Genomic DNA, 21,866 nt, shown 5'->3' on the forward strand with positions numbered 1-21,866 from the left:
ACGTATGTCGTCAAAGCAGTTTGGTAACGCATTATTATGAAGGTCATAAGTTAATGATAATACTACAAACTTCATTATATTTTCAACGTTAAGTATATTCAGTGATTTAAGTAATGGTCTTTAACATCTTATTTCCCCAAAACCATTACTTAATTTTTTTTTCGAATGCTGTGCAATTTAAGATGAGTGTTTTGTGTTCCCAAGGAATATGACAGAGCAACGGTATCGAATGTGCCTGAGTAAGATTAAAATATTGCTAATATAGCCGATTGATTGTAATGCTGTAACGGTACTATTCCGTCGCCGCTTTGCACCCTTGCTGCTGTATCCATGGTAACTTGAACACCGGTGCTAGGAGTCGTTTTTTCGTGTATCGGGCGTTTCCTGGAAATTCAGGTCGTCCCGACTGTAATTGCTTTTGCTAATTTTTCGACTTTTTTTATGCTATTAGGCCTGACAGTAGCCAGCTGATATCTGTAGCCCAACCGTAATTTTTTGAATGGATCGTGTGGCATCAGGTGCCAGTACTCTGCAACGTTGAACGCTGAATGATCTAACTCCTCTACCTTTATGCCCTCAAGTAATTTGTCATTTTGTTCTTAGATTATTGGCAAATTTCAACGAGAAAGCAACCCGTCATATCCTGCAAACAACTTCACAGAAGTTCAATCAAGAACGTGCATTCAATTTTGATACTTTAATTAACATTTGTATTAAATTTCTGAATTTATTGAGAATAAATATATGCAATGTTTGCAAATCATGACTTATTTGCTTTAGTAGCTCAAAAACTGTTCTCATTTCGTTGGTTTGGACATGTAATCGCAGGGCGCTAGTTTCTGAATCGAACTGGTTCGCTGGACTGGTTTTAATGGACATGTAATCAGGCCTTATGCGAGTTTGATTAACCCAGATACGGACGTTATACGTAAACAACAGAAGAAATGATAACCGACATGCATTTACGCGAGTCAATATGCGACAGCAGGGGCTTCAACAATTCCTCTCTCCAATTAATTACTAATTGGTGAATATTCTTGCAATTCCAGAGCAATGATATCAACTATAATCACGGAAAAAACTTAGAGGAATTCTGAAGTATAGATCAACCGCGAGACAAAGGTTATGTCATATATTTAAAAATTAATAAAAAAAGAGGGATTTTAGGTATTCCCCACATCAACTAAATTACTTCAAGCAAAAGCAACGCTATTGCTGTAGAAAATAGGCTGATGACTTTCGAAAGTGACCTGACTTCACACGTGATTACAATGATAAAGTGTTGGATGATCTGCACCGATGGAGAATACGAGAGAGGTAAAATCAAGTGAAAGAAATCAGATAAAATTAATGCTACTCAACAGATTTTACAGTAATGAATAATGGAAATTTGATCATCCCATATACATGGCAGCAGGATAAGTCACCGTTCAGTTATCGTTAGGCATATATTTATTTAGGTGAACTTAAACAATTGCAAGGGCACTGAACGCTATAACACGCATTTATTTTAAAAGCATACTGTCATAATAGAAATGATAACAAAAACACAACAAAATTAAGCTGAAATTGAACCCTTCCCAGGGTCCACATCGAAACATTTAGGATACCTCAGTCGAACATACCATTCCAATTTCCCCTAAGGATTATTTCAAAGCAATAGTAATAGGTAATAGTACATTTGAATTTATTAATCCACCTGAAACATAGTGTTTTCATTTCAAAAGTACTATGACAATAAAGGGATAATAAATAAAATTAACTTATATCTTTAACATTGCGGTTACATTTTCTCAAAACTTTTTACGAGTTTACACTTTCCTATCAGATCCTTCGCAATATAAAAAAAACTTTCTGTATGTAAACATTTTATTAGAAAACAATATGTCAAGAAGACTTTGTAGAAATGAATAAAAAAGTAAGTATGTTGTTATTGCATTTTTCGAGTCTTTGATTTAGGCGCAAAGGGTTTGGTATTACTCGCACGTGCCAGATTAAACTAATTCCAAAACTCGCTTCGCGGGCCTCACACAGTGGTGGGATTCATCCGGTTCGCACCGGTTCTATAGAATCGTCTCACGGAATTTTATGAGATCAGCAAAACGGTTAGCATTACTGGTTTATTTGCTAAAATAAATATGATTTTTTGTAACAAGAACCGGCTGAAAAATATGACTTTTGTGAAGGCACCGGCTGATCGAAAATTTAACCCCCCCCACTGGCCGCTCACCATTCAAAATTGGCACTTTTCGGCAGGCCGCACAATTGTACCTTGTGGGCGTCATTTGGCCCGCAGGTTGCAGACCCCTCTCGCCGTAAGACTTTCTTCGGGAGTGCTGTGTCTCAGTAAACATTATTGTTGCTATTGACATGTCCTGACAGTAGAAAGTGCGCTTCAGCGGAAAGCCAAGTAAGTGAGTGACAATTTTGCGCAAAGGATGCAGGTCTGTCTCAGAGGCCAAGGATGTCATTTTGAACGTATACCAGAGAGAACCTTTTGTACGAAGCGTCCTAGATTTATGAAACTTTTGGATATAATCATACATAGGCAGTAGTCCAGGAGGCCCAAACTAAATCAAATAATTTTAACTTCATTTTCGTAGAAGTATTTAAGAAATGTATTGGTTTCATTTTTTGGGTCGGATTGTGTTCTGACAAAAGTCACAAGAAAATTAAATATCATTGACTTTGTTGTAAGGTGAAATTATTTAATGAGTTGACGGTTCCATTGCACATTTTATTTATTTTTCCCACAAAATTACGTCGATCTTGGTTTAGCGTCGGCAGTAGGACTCATTGAATATGCGTTATTTTCCACTCCATCAACAGTTTTTGCTTTTGGTCGTGGCGGTTTCGTCCCAGTAAATGATCTAAAATGATATATTAGATATGTGGGATATTATATAGTGTAGAATAGAGGAAACAATTTGGTCATCAGTTTATATACAAATGCCTAAATACCAATTTGAAATTGCTGAGGATATATTTATCATAGCCGAGCAATAGGCTAGTATGGACCTTACTGGTAACATGCCTTTATCTCTTGTATCATAAATATCATAAACTAAAATTCTATCATAACACATTATTGGTATAAATCGAATAGATTGACATCACACAACATGTTGAACGAGGATGTAACACCGGTGATAATTTAAATATTAAATATTTGAATTCTCTGCAATACTAAATCTCCTAAATTTTTTCATACTGTTATTAAACCATAATTAAAATCAGATTGTGGATTTTTTATTGCTGACAGCGGCAACGAATAATTTTCCAACCAGCACAATTTAGTCAATTTTCAAGATCAATGGAATAAAATAGTATTTTCTAGAATTTATGTATACTTACCCTGTATGTCCCATGACCGATTCAGACGTATTGAATTCAGGATAAAATACCATTGTGTAACACCGAGGAACAAATAAGCAAAACAGAACAGTAATTGCACTAACACTCAGTGCAACTGAAATTGTTGTCAACTGGGAAAAATAATGCAAATAAGCTTAGAATTATCTATAATAAAAGGACCTCCTGAAGTATGCGCACCAAGATGGCGCACAACCTGAACTCAGGTTGTGTACCAGGTTAGGGTTCAGGTTGTGCGACATCTTGGTGCGCATACTCCAGTAGTACCTAACAAAAACGAAAAAAAAGAAAATTACTTAGATTGGGAAAATATATTTTCGGTAGGAGAATGGCTGGATTTCTAATAAACATGCATCCATGGATAAATTCTCTTTAAACATGCGATAAACAAAGCATTCAAACATGTAAGTCATTAGATCATTTTATACTTGGTAGTTTAGAATTAGATTACAATGAACTTGCAAATTAATGATATAAAGAACTAGCTATGCAATCTAATGAATCTTTGCCATCAATCCGGCTATATACAATGTATAAGATTTGTTTCTACCTCATACCAACGGTTCTCAAACTTTTTGTTCGTGCGGGGTAACTTAGCAAATCGCCGTGGCGCACTTTTTGGGAACCTCTGCCATATACATTAACAAAAATATCAGTAAAATAGGCTAAATATTAATAGCACAATTCACCTAACCTGTTTAAATATTTCTGCTGAGTGAGTAAAAAATAAAGGAAGAAATGCAATCCACGTTACGCACGTTGTATACATTGCAAAACCTAGGAATAAAAATTTCTCAATTGATATATATATTCTGACAAAGAAACTACACATTGGAACCAAAGAACAATATTGTGATGACAAAGTCTTACCTATGAATAATGTTTCCCGAAATCCAGTCGGTGCATTTCTGTTTATTGTAGCAAGAATTGTACAAATAATTATAATTACAAACGGGTAGGCAATTCCAACAAATATTTCTTCATTTATAATGTGTTCACATGTTAAAAATGCTTCATTTTCATAGTATTTAACAGTAACCTTCGGGTTATTTATCACGAGCCATGGTATGAGAATCACAATTTGAACTACAACAACCAAGAGCGTGATGAATAATATCGGTACCGGTTCAAGATAGGCTTTCGTCTGGAGTAAAATAAAACAAATGTTGATAATCGTATAAAAGAGAAAGTATCAGATTTTTTTACAGTTTCTATCATTTTGATTAAGTCAATGAAGAATATTGATCTTTCATAAGTCACGACGTAACAAATATTTTTTTTAACTGGTATAAAAAATTAATACAATGATATTCAAGAATTATAGCAAAAATAATTACTTCACCAGAGTTTATTAAAGTCTACTTATACAGTGCAATTTATGGAATTGTAACATCTTTTATCAAGAAGCAACCAACTACTGCTGTACTGTGACTATTGAAAAATGTGACAAGTGGAAAATTCCTCATGAATCATGATTAAGAACTTCTGGCATAGGTGACCATGTTGCTGAAGTATATAGTCAAAATAAATGTAATGAAATAAAACACTCTATAGTAACTCACCCTCGTGGACATGATTCGTTTTGAGTGAAATATAAAAACCACTCGAATCGTTTTTACCAGTAGACCAGAATACATACAGGCAGGCCCAATGGCTAGTATGACCCTCGACAGAGCACAGGAGAAAATAGTCGGTGGAGCAGTGATAACAAAGCAATTCGTCAATGTGAAAAATATCCCAAACAACACAAAGAAGCACAGTTCCTGCAAATATGTTTATTTTTTTATTTTTGTTGATATTTATTAAAACTAGTTGTGATTTTACATTTTTTCTCACACGACTGTATCCAAACCAAAAGTATATTTTCAAATTATAAAATTATAAACTAGCAAATGTAATTGGTCATTGGTATACACAGAAAGTATTACAATGTTACGTTCTATTGTACGTTATACAATCAATGACAACCAGTTTGCCAAATTTGAAATATTTAAAAGGAAAAACCGAATATAATCATTTCGTTTTATTAACGGGGGTAAATTTTTTAAATCTAAAATTTGAATAGAATGACTTGGAAACTGATACATTGTCAGTCCTAAACGGAAATGATTGCTTGTCAAAATTTTCTGCCAACTCACCAAACAGATCTGGATTTTGGCTGTGTAAATGCAAACTTGAGACGTATTGATTAGTATTTTTTAGAAATAATTTGATTTTAAACCACGCTGCTTTTGTTCACAATCTATTTACCATGACGTAAAAAAAAATATTTTTCAATATATGAAGTGACACAAATAAAAAACAAGTGTTTTTTATTAATGATAATTTTTGATGGTAAATAAAAATAGCTGACAACTCAAATCACAATTTATTATTATTTAAACATACAAAAATATTTAGCAAAATAGAATGTTGGAGATATCACTTACCATTCCCGAAGCTCGTACTATTGCAGTGTGTCTAAATTTGATATAAATCGCAGTAACAAATGAAGTGCAAAGTAATCCAAACACCCCCACGACCAAACATCCGATTGTGTAACCAGAATCATACTCCAGTTTTCTGAAATAATAAATTTTCAAATTAGTGTGATCCATCTCATAAGAGCAGAATGCAAGTGAAAGATACGTTGATGTATGTTGAGGATGGGATTTGCATATTTATCCCGCGTGAGAGGAAAGTCGATAAGACGGCTTAATAATATGGCAAACCACGGGCTCTCGTCAGGTAACCAGTCCATGTCGGGTATCGGATTAGTTAGCCAGGTATTTGTTTCAGATGCATGGACTTGATTGTGGAGGAGGCCGTAACCGAGCAGCGGCTACGTAAACTACCCTACGGAGGCGAGGAGTCCAGCAATTCCCGCGCACATAATTGTCCCACAGGTCTCGTCCACGTTGAGATCGTCCGGATTTAAATTCAAAACCCTAAATCAACAGCAATGATTAAAATGATCAACAGAATTCCACACTCACTGAATTGGTATTAGAATACATTGATCCTGTTCAGCATTTGGCATCATGTCTTCTGAGCAGTCGACACATTCAGTTCCATTAGAAACAAATTGTCGTTCAGTACAATTTTGACAAAACCAACAGCATAACTGTGAAACGTAAACAAGAATTGAAAATTAAACATGGCCGGCTATAAAAATAGTCAGAAATATTATAATTTAAATCACAAACTGAATAAATATACAGAAGCATGCCAGTTTCTGATAAGTACAAGATAACAACACTTCTGATTGATACAATAATAAAACTTCATAAATTTTTAAACGGCTCGCTTTTTAGGTTATTCCATGTTACCCGATACCTGCTCAGCTGTTTTCTTAGCTTGTCCTTGCATACATGGTTGACTGCATACAGAAGAAACCTCACCTTGTCTCCAGTCGACATTGTAATTATGAAACCCTAGAAAAATACAAATAATAAAATAAATATTCTATCCGATTATCAATAAAACTCCAGAAAAAGTTTTATTGCCTAGGACCTGCCCGGGTATGTAATCAATATAAGATTACTAATAACACTAATAATTTATGAGATAAAGTACAATCTCTTCCTAAGCATTAACAATAAATTTTGATGAAGTGTACTGGTAGTATTAATGGCAATCCAATAGTATTTTTTTTTAATTAAAACCCTTGATTTTAAACAATATGTACCATCGGTTAGAACCAATCAAATACTAAAATTCCAAATCAAGTTCAAAAATAAAAATCGAGGCCTATCTATTTGCCATTTGTTATTGGTTACCTTTATCATCATAGGTCTTAATCGGTGTCCAGCCGTTTGTATTTTTGTAATCGCTTGACATGTTCCTGTTGTAAATTGATATTCTATAAACACTTGGTGCGTCCTGATTTTCATCAAACTCGAATAGTCTTCCGTCGTCAGCTAAAATTAAGAATACATTACCGAATCAAGAGTTTTGTAAGTTAATAAATTTCCACCGTTTTTATCATTATACTTTTAGTTCGTCTCACAAAATTTACATTGCTCATGTAATTAAAGTATTTTAAATATTTAGGTAATATATTTAATATCATTAGTCATACATTCTTCTTTTTTGTTGAATTTCTAAAATCTAAAAAATAAATGTCTTGGAAAATAATACATTGTCAGCTTTGAAGTAATTACTTGTCAAAATACTTACTGATTTTTAGTTAGCGCAGGGGTTATTTCGTGATGCATACTCGACATGTATTGATTTGAGAAAATCAAATTTGAAGACTAGCTACATTTTGCTTGCAATCTATTTGCAAAAAAGCTTAATTGAAGGCATAAAATAGTTTTTTTCCCATTTGAATTTATCCAACGAACATATTCCAATAAGAAGTAGTTTTTCTATTACTCAAAAATTTTAAAATAAACAACTTGAATAATTTATTAGTCAAACATAACAAAATACAGTGCTGCCCAAAATTTTGCATTGTTCTATTGAAATTATTCTTGTTGAAAGTTACATACTTCAACTAACCCAAACTTCACTAAAAGGCAGCATACAGTAACACACGCAACTTCAATATTGAAGAACGACGCGCATGTTTGACATGGACTTTGATTCTTATCGTATTTTTGCTGATTTGCGGCTTATTTTGCCCATGTTTTCATTTCCAGCGGAAAATGGAGAAGTACCGAATAGTCATTTGAAAGATAAAACTATAAAAATATTCGACATTGCAAAGTAAAGGTGTTTCGGTGCTACTTTGGTAAGCGATCTCAGAGGGTTAGGTACTGGATTCTATAAAAAATGTCCTCGTGCGATTGAGATCACGTTGAGCAAGTGAGATCGCATACCAAAGTGGCACCAGTATTTCTTGCAAATTCCAATTTCAAAGACTGTTATGTTCGAACCTCGAAAAAAAATACAGAAAATACCACAAATGTTCAAAAGATATATCACAGTGATAACATATTCCCTTTGTAGAAAACTTGGTATTAATTACGAGAATGATAGTTTCAAAAGAGTCATTATCTAATTAGTAATAAATAAAAAATTTGTCGGGCACCCTACAAATTTGTTCTAGATAGGTCATAAACAACATCTAAATTTGTAAATTATTTTATTATTTTATTTAAATAGAGATGCAAAAACGCATAAAATGTTAGGATCATCCACTTTTCTACATCATCTGTCGAAAATGCATCAATCTTGCAAAATGTTTTAGGATTCATCGGGTTTAGCGGCACTTTAGTGCGCCACTATGCCCATTAAATTATTATCAACTTATATTTCAATATCACCCTACTTGTAATTAGAAAAATTGCGAAGTTAGTAAACATAAAAAATTAATAAATGACCAACTAACTTGTGAAAGAAACATTCTTTATATAGTGATATAACTCTTTTGCTAATATGTTTGTTCCAGACATATCTCTTAATTCCCCGCATAATCCATTCTCCTTTGTTATGTTGGTGCAAATATCCTGATGGTATGAATTTAGTGCATGCACAAAAACCATCACCGATTCTTCAATGGACTGAAAATCATATATTGCTATATATTATTTTGAACACACAATTATTACAATAAACTAATAGCATCGTTTAACTACTTAACCAATCTCTTTCAAACTTTCGTCAGTTAAAAACCACATTGTCTTTCGCAGAATTATTTGTTTTACAATTTATTTCAGGACCGCCTGGAAACATGGGTCACCAAGCGGATATTTTGCCGACCGATTTTGGCAAGCCTATTACCCAACAGACCCGTTACTTCGTGCACACCTATGTGTGCATTGTTCTCATGTTAACGATATAAATCCAAAACCTAAATAATTAAATTTAGCATTCATGTCGAATATGGGTAATAGATTTGAGTAGGTACAATGCCAACATTTGTTGAATTGTAGACTTGCAACTTTTTCACAACTCGATATAGTAAAAACAAAACAATATTTACATTATCCAAATGAGTGAATCCACTTATTGTTTCGTTGGAAGAACAAATTCGCTTCCCATATGTCATATTACCTGAAATATGCAATAATTCATTTATTTAAAAAAAATCTATTGTGATCGTTGGGCCGATGGAAGATTACTGTTGGATATATATCGTATGTGAATGAAAATAAGTTGAATGTCGTCACGCTAATAACCGAATTGCGTAAGTCATTTTTGGCGATTTTGAGTTTTTTTTTTTATAAAATAGGTATTTAGTAATGCTGCGCACCTGTCTGTTAACTCAGATTTTATTTTAAGAATTCCGAAATCCATAAAAATGAAGATTTAGTATGACATGCACATTTGTGCAATTGTTTCGTCATAATGAATTATCATTGTTACCACGGGAATATTGTGACGTTACAAAGGCAAAATAACCTCGCGAAGTATTCTCGAGTTTTTGCATCTCGGAATCTAGCTTAGCGCGTATTAATTTGAATTTATACTACAGTATAGGAAGACGTGCACTCGTGATATTCACTGTCCGAGTCCAATTCATCTTGGTTGGCTTTTATATTGATACTGAGAATTACATTCGTTTTTGGAATGTTTAGTTTTCAGGACTGGTGCATATAGTAAAGTTGCAAAATTGCGTATGTCCCCAAGTCATAGACACATTTCTGCCTAAGTCACAGTGCGCCATTATGACGTCACTTACCTGCGTCATACAAATTAAGTTAAATCCGGCTACGATCAAAAAATTGAACCATGGCAAATTATTGACTCTCAATAGCATAACAATATCATTAGGAAGTTTTTTACGTTTTTCTCAAAACTGCTAAAAATGACTTACGCAATTCGGTTGTTAGCGTGACAATGTGTAGATAAATGACTAAAATAGAGTAATAAACGGACTACCCAATGTTTAAAGATCCAAGAAAATGGTTTTTGAAATAAATCATTGAAAAATTACAGTAAATATAGTACACATTTGTATACTAAATTTGTAGATCCCCCCAAATACATAATACGCGATAGTATAATTTACATTTTCTTTCTTCCTATTGACATAAACAGAAAAAAATTAATAAATCTGATATACCTTTTTGTAATGAACAGTTGTTGGTGTTACTGATATAATGTTCCCACCAGGGATTCAGAGTTTTGTTTAGGCCTTGATATCTATCTAACGTTATATTTTCGATCATGGCACTGAGGTTTTGATTATGAACAAAATTTGGTCTGAAACCTATAGAACCTGCAAAAATGAGCAATCAAAATGAGCAATGTTATTACTATAATTATTATTATATCATTAATATAACAATTAGTCTATTTTTAGACAAATGGGTTTGCATGAAGTAGACAAACATCGAATGAGACACGAGTAACAATTTTTTGTCATTGGCTTCAGTCCATGTTAGTTACTAAACAAACTGTAATTAAATTTGAAAAAAAAATTAAAAAAATATAATCACAAATAATAGCAATAAATTATCAAACGGCGAATAAATTAATGAATAAGTCAGCATATTGGCGCAATAAAGAACTGCCCTGCTTTTTGGTGATGGGAAAAAATTGTTAAGGTAAATTAACGTTTATTAGCAATTATCATATTTCATTCACCGTCGATACTTTGGATGAATGCTTCATCTGCATTGGAATATGGCAAATATTCTATCCATGCATCCGAGGCCATCCACGTAAATTTATTCTCCGCTCCTTCGACGTATTTTGTTGCAGTTATTATTTTTTCAGCCAACCATGCCCCCATAAATAATATGACGGCTGCAATATTAAATAAATATTGATTTTAAATTCCATTCCAGCTTTTGAAAAAATTGAAAATGTTTGGTTTATTTTGTTTTAGAAAAATGATAGCCAGTACGTACGAGCAAACACAATTGTCTAGCATTAGAACAATACTTTTGAAACATGCTAAATCCATAAGTTTCTTGACTCTTATTGCTTTTTTGCGGCAATACCTTACTAAATATAGGGATAAATTGGGTCAAATCAAGGCTGAACTATACATAATAATGCTTATCTATAGCGAAACCATAAAATGCATATTATCAAAAACGTAACGATCCTACAAAAATGGCACATCAGAAATAAACAAAACAGGCTGGATATTCATGTCAACTCATAAATAGTAAATGAGGGATAATTTGATAACTGAGGGAATAAAACTAAATCGTACAATGGAATTAAACATCAAGTTATGTAAAGAAATTCTATTTGCTTTTTGTCCTTATTTATCGGACATAATGTGTATTTATGGATTGTTTTTTAAATTGGTGTTGTTACTGAAGAAATAATTTTTCTCTCGGCAATTAATTTCAGAATTTCATTACCTAAAGATGGCCGAAGTCTCTAGAAGACTATAATACTTTTAGTTTTTCAAATTTCAACTCAGTCTTCCAGGATTCAAAATTTTGATTATTTTGTTTCATTTTAAACACTTCATATGAAAACTCTTAAGGCCTTCACGATTGCTATACCTTTGTCATGCTTACTTGTTGATCTTTTGTTAATAAGTGCCCAGTCATAGAGTTAAAGTATAATCGTCTCGTTACCGCTATGCGACCGTGGTGTTCACACATCGGGCATTAAACTTTTGTTTATATTCAATGTTTAATTTGTTTTCAAATTTTGTGCCGTATTGTAAGCACATTCAAATGAAACGTGCTTACCTACTACATTTGTACCACTTATTTTATATTCTACAGATATAATTCGAATGAGCAGGTTTTAAAGATGAACAATAAATGGAACAATAAATACAAAACTTTGTGCAATATTTTATGGTACCAACAATGTGTATTAAAATTGACCCATAGTACGGTGATATCCTACAATGTCAACACAGATTACCAACCGTTAGCAGTAGATTTTTTCATCAGATCGTCTACGATACCGATATAGTAACCCATGTTAGATTTAACCTCGACCAATATTGTTTCAGCAAAACATATATTATTGTCTTTAAAGTGATGAACAATCTCTAAAAATAAAAAAAATTGATGCAATGGTTATAATTATATCATAGCTTTATTTTGGTATAGAATTTCAATAAGAATACATTACTGTCTATTCGCATGATTATTCCAATTAACTCTCGTTTTAACGTGTTAGTAAAGAATTACCTGTCAGATATTTTGTATTTGAACTATACGTGATTACACTGCTTTGTTCAATTATTCGGAATATACCTTAGAATACACACCAAGGCGAAACTGTTTGTGTGACAAAATTTCCCTGACAACCTTCAATTTTAAAAATATGGGAATTCTTCCCATATTGCCATATAAATAATAGCAGCTCAATTATTATAATATTCGCAAACCAGCGTTTCCGTTTATTCCATAAGGATCATTTTCATAAAGTACTGACACGTAATTCCATCCCATTTGTTCGATAAAGTGCGTCATAGCCAGAGTCTGGAACATAAGTATTGAGTTAAATAATAAAGATTTACAATCAAAGATGCCCATTACAGATTTCTGATGACTTTGGAAATTGTAAAAAAAAAATTGCTCATACAACGCACATAAATCTGGCTTACTTGAATACAAGACTGGGGCTAAACAGTATTTAATTTTGTTGTAATTGTTTAGGTTGTGTTAAACGTTCAATAGAAGAGGGAAGAGGGGAAATTTAAACCTGACTGCGACTCCAAACTGATTGCCTATGTTTTCATTTATAGCTGAATATAAATAGTTAAGCAAAGAAATACTAAATAGGTATTTGAACGATAAAACTTTGAAAGATATTTTAAAAGAGAAGCAAGCTTCATGGTTTACAACGAAACGTATTTATTAGTGACAAATTAAGTGAGAATCATGTTAAAATTATATTGTTTATTAGTTGTACGATTTATCGAAAATATTTGAATTGCAAATTGTACACACACTAATTGTACACTAATTGGAATTGATTGATTTGTACCTGTTTAGTGTCAGATGGAACAGTTCTGAAAAAATATTGAAATCTATTCTTGTCACTCAATTCTGGATTTGTTGAAAAGTAGCTGATCTAGTTTAAATACGATGTAGAAAATTTCAATAAAGGAACTATTTTTATACAAAAGGATTAATGGTGAAATAAATAGTAAAACGGGTCATATGACACCTAATAACAGACACCTAAAAGTGAGCAAAATTGTGGTAAAATATTGAAAAAAATGGTAACGAATGCCATATGAATGTGTACAATTGAATAATAGAAAAAAGGGAAAAATTTGAGGTGAATATCGGGCTTCAAAATTAAATAAAATATTAATAATGAACTTTTAGCTACTTTCTGCATATTTAAATACTGATATCTAAAGGGACTAGAGAGCGCATTTTTACAACAAAACATTTTCTAAACGAGTGTATCTGAGTGTATCAGTAATATTTAGTATACAACTATATAACTAACCAGTATATATATATATATATAATTTATTTTCTGAAATCCTGTTATGTACTCAAAAATTATTAGTAATTAGGTATTTATTGACATTTTGCAAAGATATTAAATTCATATTCATTCAACGCTATGTGTAAATTTCTTTTTTCTCTGAATGTTGCAGAGTTGAAATATTTATGGATTGAGAATGCAAAACAATGTAAACATTTTGTACGTGTACATTTCTAAGTACAAAATTGTTCACAAATGGGTTAGCAATGGTTTTGCTATTATTTTTGATTCTTGATTTATTATTATTCAGTGATTAATACACTCACCTGTGGAATATAAAAAACCTGAAGTAATCTAGCAATCTGCATGGATACCGAGCTTTTCATAGCACCAAGTACTCCTGCAAATATTACGTTGAAATAATGTTTACATCTTTATCTTTTGATAGGGATATCTAAATCCCTAGTCGTGCGTCAAGTAGAGTCGCTGGTTATACTAGTCTCGGTTCAAATCAAAGTTCAAGTCAGAGTCAAGTCGAGTCTCTGCTATTCGAGTCATAAGTCAAATCCGAGTCATGGTAGATTTCATAAACAACGGTGCAATGAATTGATATTAAAATGAAATTTTGAGATGGTGATTTGTCTTTTTGTCTTTGTTTTTATATCATTACTATTCAAGATGTTCAATTCAACATCTTTCTTCAATGTTAAAAAACTCATATTAACAATATATAACTTTTATATTGGGAATATTAGGTCTTTCCCCCACATTTTCAGCTGGAGTTGTGCCGCGGGATTTTCTCAACGAAAAAAGTGTCCCTTGGGTCGAAAAAGGTTGATATCCCGTTGTGTTAGCACGCGACTCAATGAGTGACTTGTCAAAATTATACTAGTTGCAGAGTCACAAAGTTGAATGCACATAGCAGCTTGTGCTATGGTCTATACTCTATAACAGGGCCAGGGTTTCCAGGGCCACAATGCATTTTTGGAATTGTGCCAAGGGCCGCAAACAGTTTTTGATCTATTTCAGTAATGTATACTTGAAGCATATTTTTAGATAGGTATAGTTTGTTACATATATTGTGTTGTAATTAAATAGTCGAATAAAGTTTTGTTATTTTCCTAAATTTCAAATGCCGTTTCCATATTAATTTCTTGCATTCCCATGCACTGCGCAATTTACTGTATGTATTACAATAAAACATAAATTCCTACACACAACTATCCAAAACATTTTTGAACAAACTTTTATAAGAAATAAATAATACATACAATAAAAATGGCTTAATCTTAATATAGAGAACTAAAATTTACAAAAATACAGAATAAACCTAATGTTTTTAGTACATTTGTCCTAGCGTTTGGCATCTCTTTTGGGCTACCAGCTTACTAATATCAGGCTGAAATGGTTTTACAGTACCACCTCTAATTACCGAGGTCACATGATCATTAATTCGGTTCTTTGTGAATGTTTGATTAATTTCAGTAATGCAAAAATATTACGTTCACCATTTCATGTATAGGTCAGTAATGAAACAAACTGTCTGACCTTTTGAACCAGACATTTCCCGCCACGTTTCGCGACATTTCCTACCATTACGTGGCATAGGACCGCTTAAATTGTGATTGATATTGATTTTTAGTAGGTAGTAGTTTAATTATAATAATATACAAATACATGACAATTTTCTTTTCGAAGTTGATCTTCAAATTTGTCTTATTGGCTGCTGTGCTTATTTTCATAATGTCTACTTTTATTGTATTTTTTCATTGGGCTGATGGAAATGTGACAAATTAAACAATGTGCTTTAGAATTTTGAGAAATGCAGAAATATTGCCAACTCCAATTTTTTTTTTTTAAATTGCGACCTTCTTCATGTACGTTGCGTTTCTTCTTAATCACTGAAGTGTTTTTTCAAGTATTCTTTTGCTAACTTGAGATGTATCCATAATTAAGTCAAAATGAGAACACTCTGCAACTCGTATAATGTTAACAAGTTGCTTATTGAGTCGCGTGCTAACACAGCAGGATATCGCAGACTATAGTCAGCTCTGCGCTACTTAGTCTGCCATCAAACCTAACAATCGAGGACTTGTTGAAGCGCAGCAAAGACTTTGCTCGGTTCCATTACATTTGAACCCACGTACATTTAAACCCGTAATTTGAACCCACGACAATTGCACCTGCATACTGTTGCACCTAGAGAATTTTTTTTTATGGATATTTGAACCCATTCTAACACAGTTTCGTCTAAAACAGTCTCAAATGACTGAAAAGAACTGAATTTTGTGGCGGAAAAGGCGACATCGAATGAGACCATACAATTGTACTAGCTGAATATTGATGTGAATGTTACATCTGCAATTTGCCCTTTGTAGACACTATCGCTGCATAATTGGATCGTAAACACACGTTACCAATGACAATACAGCAATGATGACTGCATGTGGGAGCCTGATTCGTAAAATCGACTTCAACAATAAATCGAAATTTAGAAAAAAAAAACGTTTTTTGTTCAATTTTGAGTCATTTTAGTCGCCAAAGCGGTATTTAAAATGGGTTTGTATTAATTTCTTTAAGATTTTTCCCATGAAATACAAGTAACATATCTCTGAAATATCAAAAACACAAACAAATAGCACCAAATTAAGTTTTACTGAAAGTTTTACGCTGTTGTATATCCCTAAAACCAGATATAAATTATTGGTGCCGGCTTATTAGCGAGTCTTAATCTAAAAATCTGCTCGCGGGCCGGACGCGACCTTGGGGGCGCAACTTGCCCAGGCCTGATATAGAGTTTGGGGTTAGTTAACCAGTTATTTGTTTTTGGGCTAATGAATTGCGCCATATAAATAAATTGCTTGCTAACTGTAATTTAATTATTCTTGCTTTGTTGCCCAAAACATTTTTTATTTCTCCAAATTATTATTCATTATTAATAACAAATAGAGAGTGTAATTCACAGGCGTGACGTTCTAGAATCTAGATGTATGTTATCTTATTTCAACTTAATCAAAGTGATTAGATTACCTGCTAGAATTCTCGGTTCGTCAGGATTCAGGCAGCTGTTATGACATTGATTGTCTAATATGTATTTGCGTAAAACATCAAATATTACCTGTAAATTTATACAAATTATTAAATAAACAATAATTTTTGGGGGAGGATTTGGTAATTTATTTCAATAGGTTGCAATTGGGATGTAAGTAAAAAAAAATTGTAATATAAAGCAGAATTATTCGCTTTTTACTTAGATGATAGTTTTGAAGTGAGTAAAAATCACGCCCAAATGTCTGGAACAGGTTCAATACCAATGATTGCTCTCAGACATCGCTCATCAATCCAATTTTCTGAAGTATTTACGATTATGCATTTCATGGTGTATTGACTTGTCTTTGATACACTTTTTGTCAATTCCTACTACTTACTCTTCCAACCTATATGATCCGTAGTATAAACAGCTGATGCACAGCGTACATTTACAAATTGCTACAACGAACCACACTATCGACAAACACGAAATAATTAAGCCTATGTTTAATAGCATTAAAATAAAAATAAAAAAAGCATTAGAAATGGGAGAATTGTTCAATGTGTTTACTCATGAGCAGCTGGGCATAACAGTGAACAGAAAGCCCCATCAATACGTGAGTCATAGTATGTTTAGGTTTGGAAATTAAATTATGCTTATTGAATTGAATTACAATGCTATTTCAGTAAACTTTGCGTATATTTAATAAAGAAATAACAATATCTTTTTATTACCTTTGTTAATGTGTTAGGTACAGAAAGACACGTGTTGATAATAACAGTGCCAATTTTAATTCCAGGTAAAAAATTTTCATCAGCATTCACCTTTAATTAGAAAATAGGCGAGTTACAAAAATCAAAAAAATTATAAATCCTGAATTGCAACAAAGTTTCTGGATCCTTTCAAACAGTTTTTAAAGTTTGGTTTGAAACATCATTGGTGACCAATACGTTTCAGAACAAAGCGTAGAATAGAATCTTGATTCACGTCCAAACTGAATAAACAAATTTAGATCTAAATGGGGGTAACTGGATTACTACTCCAATTACATAATTCTGTATTTCTGAATTACTTTCCCAACCCAATTTTATTAATAATTGTGAGCTACAACTGAAAAAAGATAGAAATGCCCAATAATATGGACACAAAAGCCAGTAGTACGGGTATGCGATCTGTCACAGCAGACTACCGGTACCGCACGACTTCACCTGACACCAGATATTGTCAAACGCGAACCCCACAAGAAGCGCAATTTTGATGACGTCATCGTACACAAAAACAAATCTCATACAACCCGCTCAAATTACTTAAAACTTCAAATCGATTGGTCCAGTATAGTTAATGAGAAAAGCGTTTTTTTCCCAAGAAGAAGAAGGAATGAATAAACCTTAACAATAACAACAACAGCAGCATCATAACAAAACGATCTACATGTTCACTCCGTGTCCGAAATAAATAAATTATAATACTGAGTGGAAATAAATTTTACACCAGTCATCAAATTTGACAGAAAATGTGCTAGACAAGCTGATGGTTTTGTAGAAAATTTTTGGAATTCAAACCAATGTGTGAATATGACTCCCGGATATCGAAAGCGAAAATTCCAACCATTCACCTCTGTGATTAATTGGTCTTTTTATTCAAACTGCAGAGGGGAAATTATTACCTGACGAATTTGATTATATATAGGTTACTAGTAATAAAAACTAAACGCTAACAATATTTAATTAAAACTGTTCTCATATCATGAATATATGTTTTTTTCTGTGTCAATCATGATCCTCACAAGTCTAAAAAGCTTATTTTTCTTTGTTCATCCCAAATTCTAATTTCCTTTACATTTAAAAATAAAAAAAAAACGTTTTAACATCAGGATAGTGTTTAATTGAATTTGGGAAATTTTAAAATAAATAACGAAGGAAGTGATCTTGAAAATTAATAAACAAAGTTTAAAATTGGTTGGTATTGAATACATCTGAAATTTACCATCAATCTTTGGACATATACGTCATTGAAATATCATGAAAAAAACTTCAAAATCGTTTCCGCATAAAAGAAGAAGACTTAATGTTTATCAACAGAAATTTGAAATCCACAATGATAGAGTATATTCAAATACACTCGATTCGTAAATTTTTCATACCTTGTTTAGTTTAGGTTTATTTTAAGTTGAGAGTAGAAAATATGAAAGTCTAAATTTTGATCAACTCAAAGAGATAAAATCAATACATGGGATCTTTTTCTCGTAAAATTTTACAAAATATTTCTGTTTTGTTTTTTTAACTTTTAAGACGAATTTTAAAAATTAAAAACCACCTTTTCAATGGCCATGTTGACTTGTTCCACCATTTGTATTCCTTCGTTGCGAAATTCATTCCGACAGTTTTCATTTTCATCACTCGTTGTAATTGGAAGCAGCACAGCAATTATAATGTGACCGTCACGAAATTGAACCAAATCTCCATAAATCACCTGATAAGAACAAATCTGTTACTTATATGTATGCTCAACACATAATAATCAGTTCTACTCGTTACACTATGTTTTTATGCGTGTGCTTGGATGTATTTGACAAGAAGAAGTCACAGAGAATCAACTCGACTCTCCTGCTGTTTTATTCGAATATTACCATCAAAATATAAATTGACCGAGAAAAAACTCTGTGACATGAAAATGTACCAGAGGTAACAAGAATTTGAAAGCAAAATTTTTTCAGTTTGTCAAAGTCTCTCAGAATTATCACACACTGGAGTAGCCGTATATCATTAGTCCAAAGAACTGAACACATATATTGTCTGCGAGAGTTTTACTGATCATCGGCATATTTGAAAAATGGCGAAACAATTTAAATTTCCGAGTGTATTTTACGATACGCTCAAAAGACCTAAGCAAACATTTTGTACATAAAAATGTTTGGAAAGAATTGTTTATTATACCTTAACGACACATGGATATACATATTAAGTCATATATTTATAAACTTTAATATACGGGTGGTCGCTAGGAAAGCACAAAATCAAAAGGTCAGATGAGATCACGAATAAAATGCGTGCTTGCTAATTTATTTTTCGATACGTATATATTTCAGGTTCTAGGTTGTTTTAGGTTGATACCTTTTAGATTCCATTTGCATTCTATAATATTCTGCGTAATATAACATATGCCTTTAAAAAACTCTGTAAAGGTTATTCTTTGTAAGTAAAATTCTGTTTTTTTAGCAACCACCCTGATGGCTGATAACGTTTACAGTTGAAATGCGTCCACCAAAATTGCTGGGCTTGATTTTCAATGTAGTGTTAAATGTCGGAATGTCTCTTGAAAAACATACACTACATGCCGAAAAAGCACGATAATTTTTTATACAAACATTGCAGCAATGATTAATTAGACGCAAATACATGAAGTACAGTAATATATCAAATAATTAATGAATTACTTCGGCAGGATCAACGTATTCTTCACTCGCATTTGTCAAAGTTTTGATACCTGAAAATAATATCTGTCATTGAAGCATTTACATACTATCGACTTATCATAAATAATGAATTAGCCTCGGAAATGAAGTCACTCCGTATTTTCATTTAAATTTTTAAATGATTACTTCTAAATACTTAACACGTTGGAAAAGGAGTACAATAGTTTCGTTAAAAGTCACGAAGTCGTATGTGAAATCAAATAAGTTAGTTAACACTCTGACGGTCACATCGAATTTTCGTTCAGAAAATTTTAAATAAGTATTGCTGAGGATCACTAATATAAAGTATATGTTAAATAATTGGTATTCTTTATACAAGATTTCTTGAACAAAAATTCATAGTCTGTGATATTGGAGAAATGTGTTTTTTAATATTTTATATTATTCAAAATTATACCTTGACGTAATGAGAGTAATACTTAAATATATGGGCACAAACGTCAAAGGTCACAACATTGTTACCATGAATTAATGTTAAACAACAAAATTTGAGGCTGAAATTTTGAGTTTTCTAAAAAAAAACTTAAAACGTATGTAGCTTTCTAAAAGACTTTTCAATTTTCAAGTATTGACAAATTCAGAAAAACTAGCAATATGCACATTTCATGTTCAATAATGAATCTATATTAACAAATAATACGGATTTAGCCTCAATAGGGAGCAGAAACTGGGTGCACCGTTATATATATATTTCATTCTAACCCACAATTTGCGGTTTTATCCGTGTGTTTCTCAAATCATACTCTAATAAGGGAAAAAACATTCATTTACAGTTAATTGCATTTTCTTCTTAATTGCAATAAAATCAAAATTTCGATATAGAATACTGTACGAGTGGCATATTAGGCTGAATATATTACAATAAAGTTCCATAGTATATTTTGTTATCGCTTGAAATCGTATATGCGTATAACCTCAGTTTACTTAGCCCTTTAAATAGTTTTTAGAGTTAGCTCATGCGCATGGCTGAGCTTGTAGATTTTGCGTTTTGCAAAACAACCAAATGCCCCTTTTCCTAATCATTTATTAAAAGTACGAAAATAGTACAAAAATCAAACATTTGCCGGCAATATTGTTATTTGTTTCACCTTATTACACCTTCATATAATTTGGCTATTACGCTTACTATTGGTTTCAAGGCAAGTATTAGTTCAACGACACCCATCAATCAGTATCTGGAATTAGTAAATTATTTTTTTGAAGTAATTAAAGCCGAATTTAGCCAAACATTTCAAGCAAAAAAACTACCATATGATATTAAGATTTATATGTTGCGACATGACCCGTATATGACAGTTAATAGGGCTATGTAGAGCTCTATTTTTGTCAGACTAAAACGCTGAAATTCTGAAAATACCTTTGAAAAAATGTGACAATATAAACATTGATTTTGCCCCTTAATTCACCAAATACTAATATTTATTGATATTGTGATATCCACGCCTTTAATATAGGGTATATGCTAAAAATGAACAATACTCACATATCAAATTCATCACGATGAAACAAAAGGACTTGGCATCGAATAAATCCATTATTTGTCGCTAAATCTACACCTTGTATCCGGCAAAATTGACACAAAATGCTCGATCAATAAACCTGACAACTTCTTTTACAATGCTTTGACATATGACACGAGCAACGTGACAAATAAAGTCATACTGTAACTAAATACATCTACGTTTTAGGTTT

The 21,866-nt window shown here is 32.4% G+C and overlaps 1 protein-coding gene across 3 annotated transcripts; it reads right to left on the reverse strand.

The window, feature by feature from the left end:
- Positions 1-1,169: 1,169 nt before the first annotated feature.
- Positions 1,170-21,866, reverse strand: LOC120337679 (metabotropic glutamate receptor 4-like). Of its 3 annotated transcripts, XM_039405544.2 has the most exons (22): positions 21,658-21,866; positions 20,136-20,185; positions 19,016-19,171; positions 17,434-17,523; positions 16,699-16,786; positions 13,995-14,068; positions 13,213-13,299; positions 12,611-12,704; positions 12,143-12,268; positions 10,888-11,049; positions 10,364-10,519; positions 9,281-9,351; positions 8,687-8,858; positions 7,131-7,271; positions 6,688-6,785; positions 6,348-6,475; positions 5,802-5,934; positions 4,935-5,135; positions 4,243-4,516; positions 4,067-4,149; positions 3,355-3,485; positions 1,171-2,870 (listed from the first exon to the last, which is right to left on the reverse strand). In XM_039405544.2, exons 1-22 carry the CDS (start codon positions 21,707-21,709, stop codon positions 2,759-2,761), a joined length of 2,679 nt encoding a protein of 892 aa, XP_039261478.2. In that variant the 5' UTR covers positions 21,710-21,866; the 3' UTR covers positions 1,171-2,758. The 3 variants fall into 3 exon arrangements, with proteins under 3 accessions (XP_039261479.2, XP_039261478.2, XP_039261480.2); XM_039405545.2 differs by lacking the exon at positions 17,434-17,523 and having other exon boundaries at positions 1,170-2,870; XM_039405546.2 differs by lacking the exon at positions 20,136-20,185.

The sequence above is a fragment of the Styela clava genome, chromosome 10 (genome assembly GCF_964204865.1).
Source record: "Styela clava chromosome 10, kaStyClav1.hap1.2, whole genome shotgun sequence".
Classification (NCBI taxonomy): domain Eukaryota; kingdom Metazoa; phylum Chordata; class Ascidiacea; order Stolidobranchia; family Styelidae; genus Styela; species Styela clava.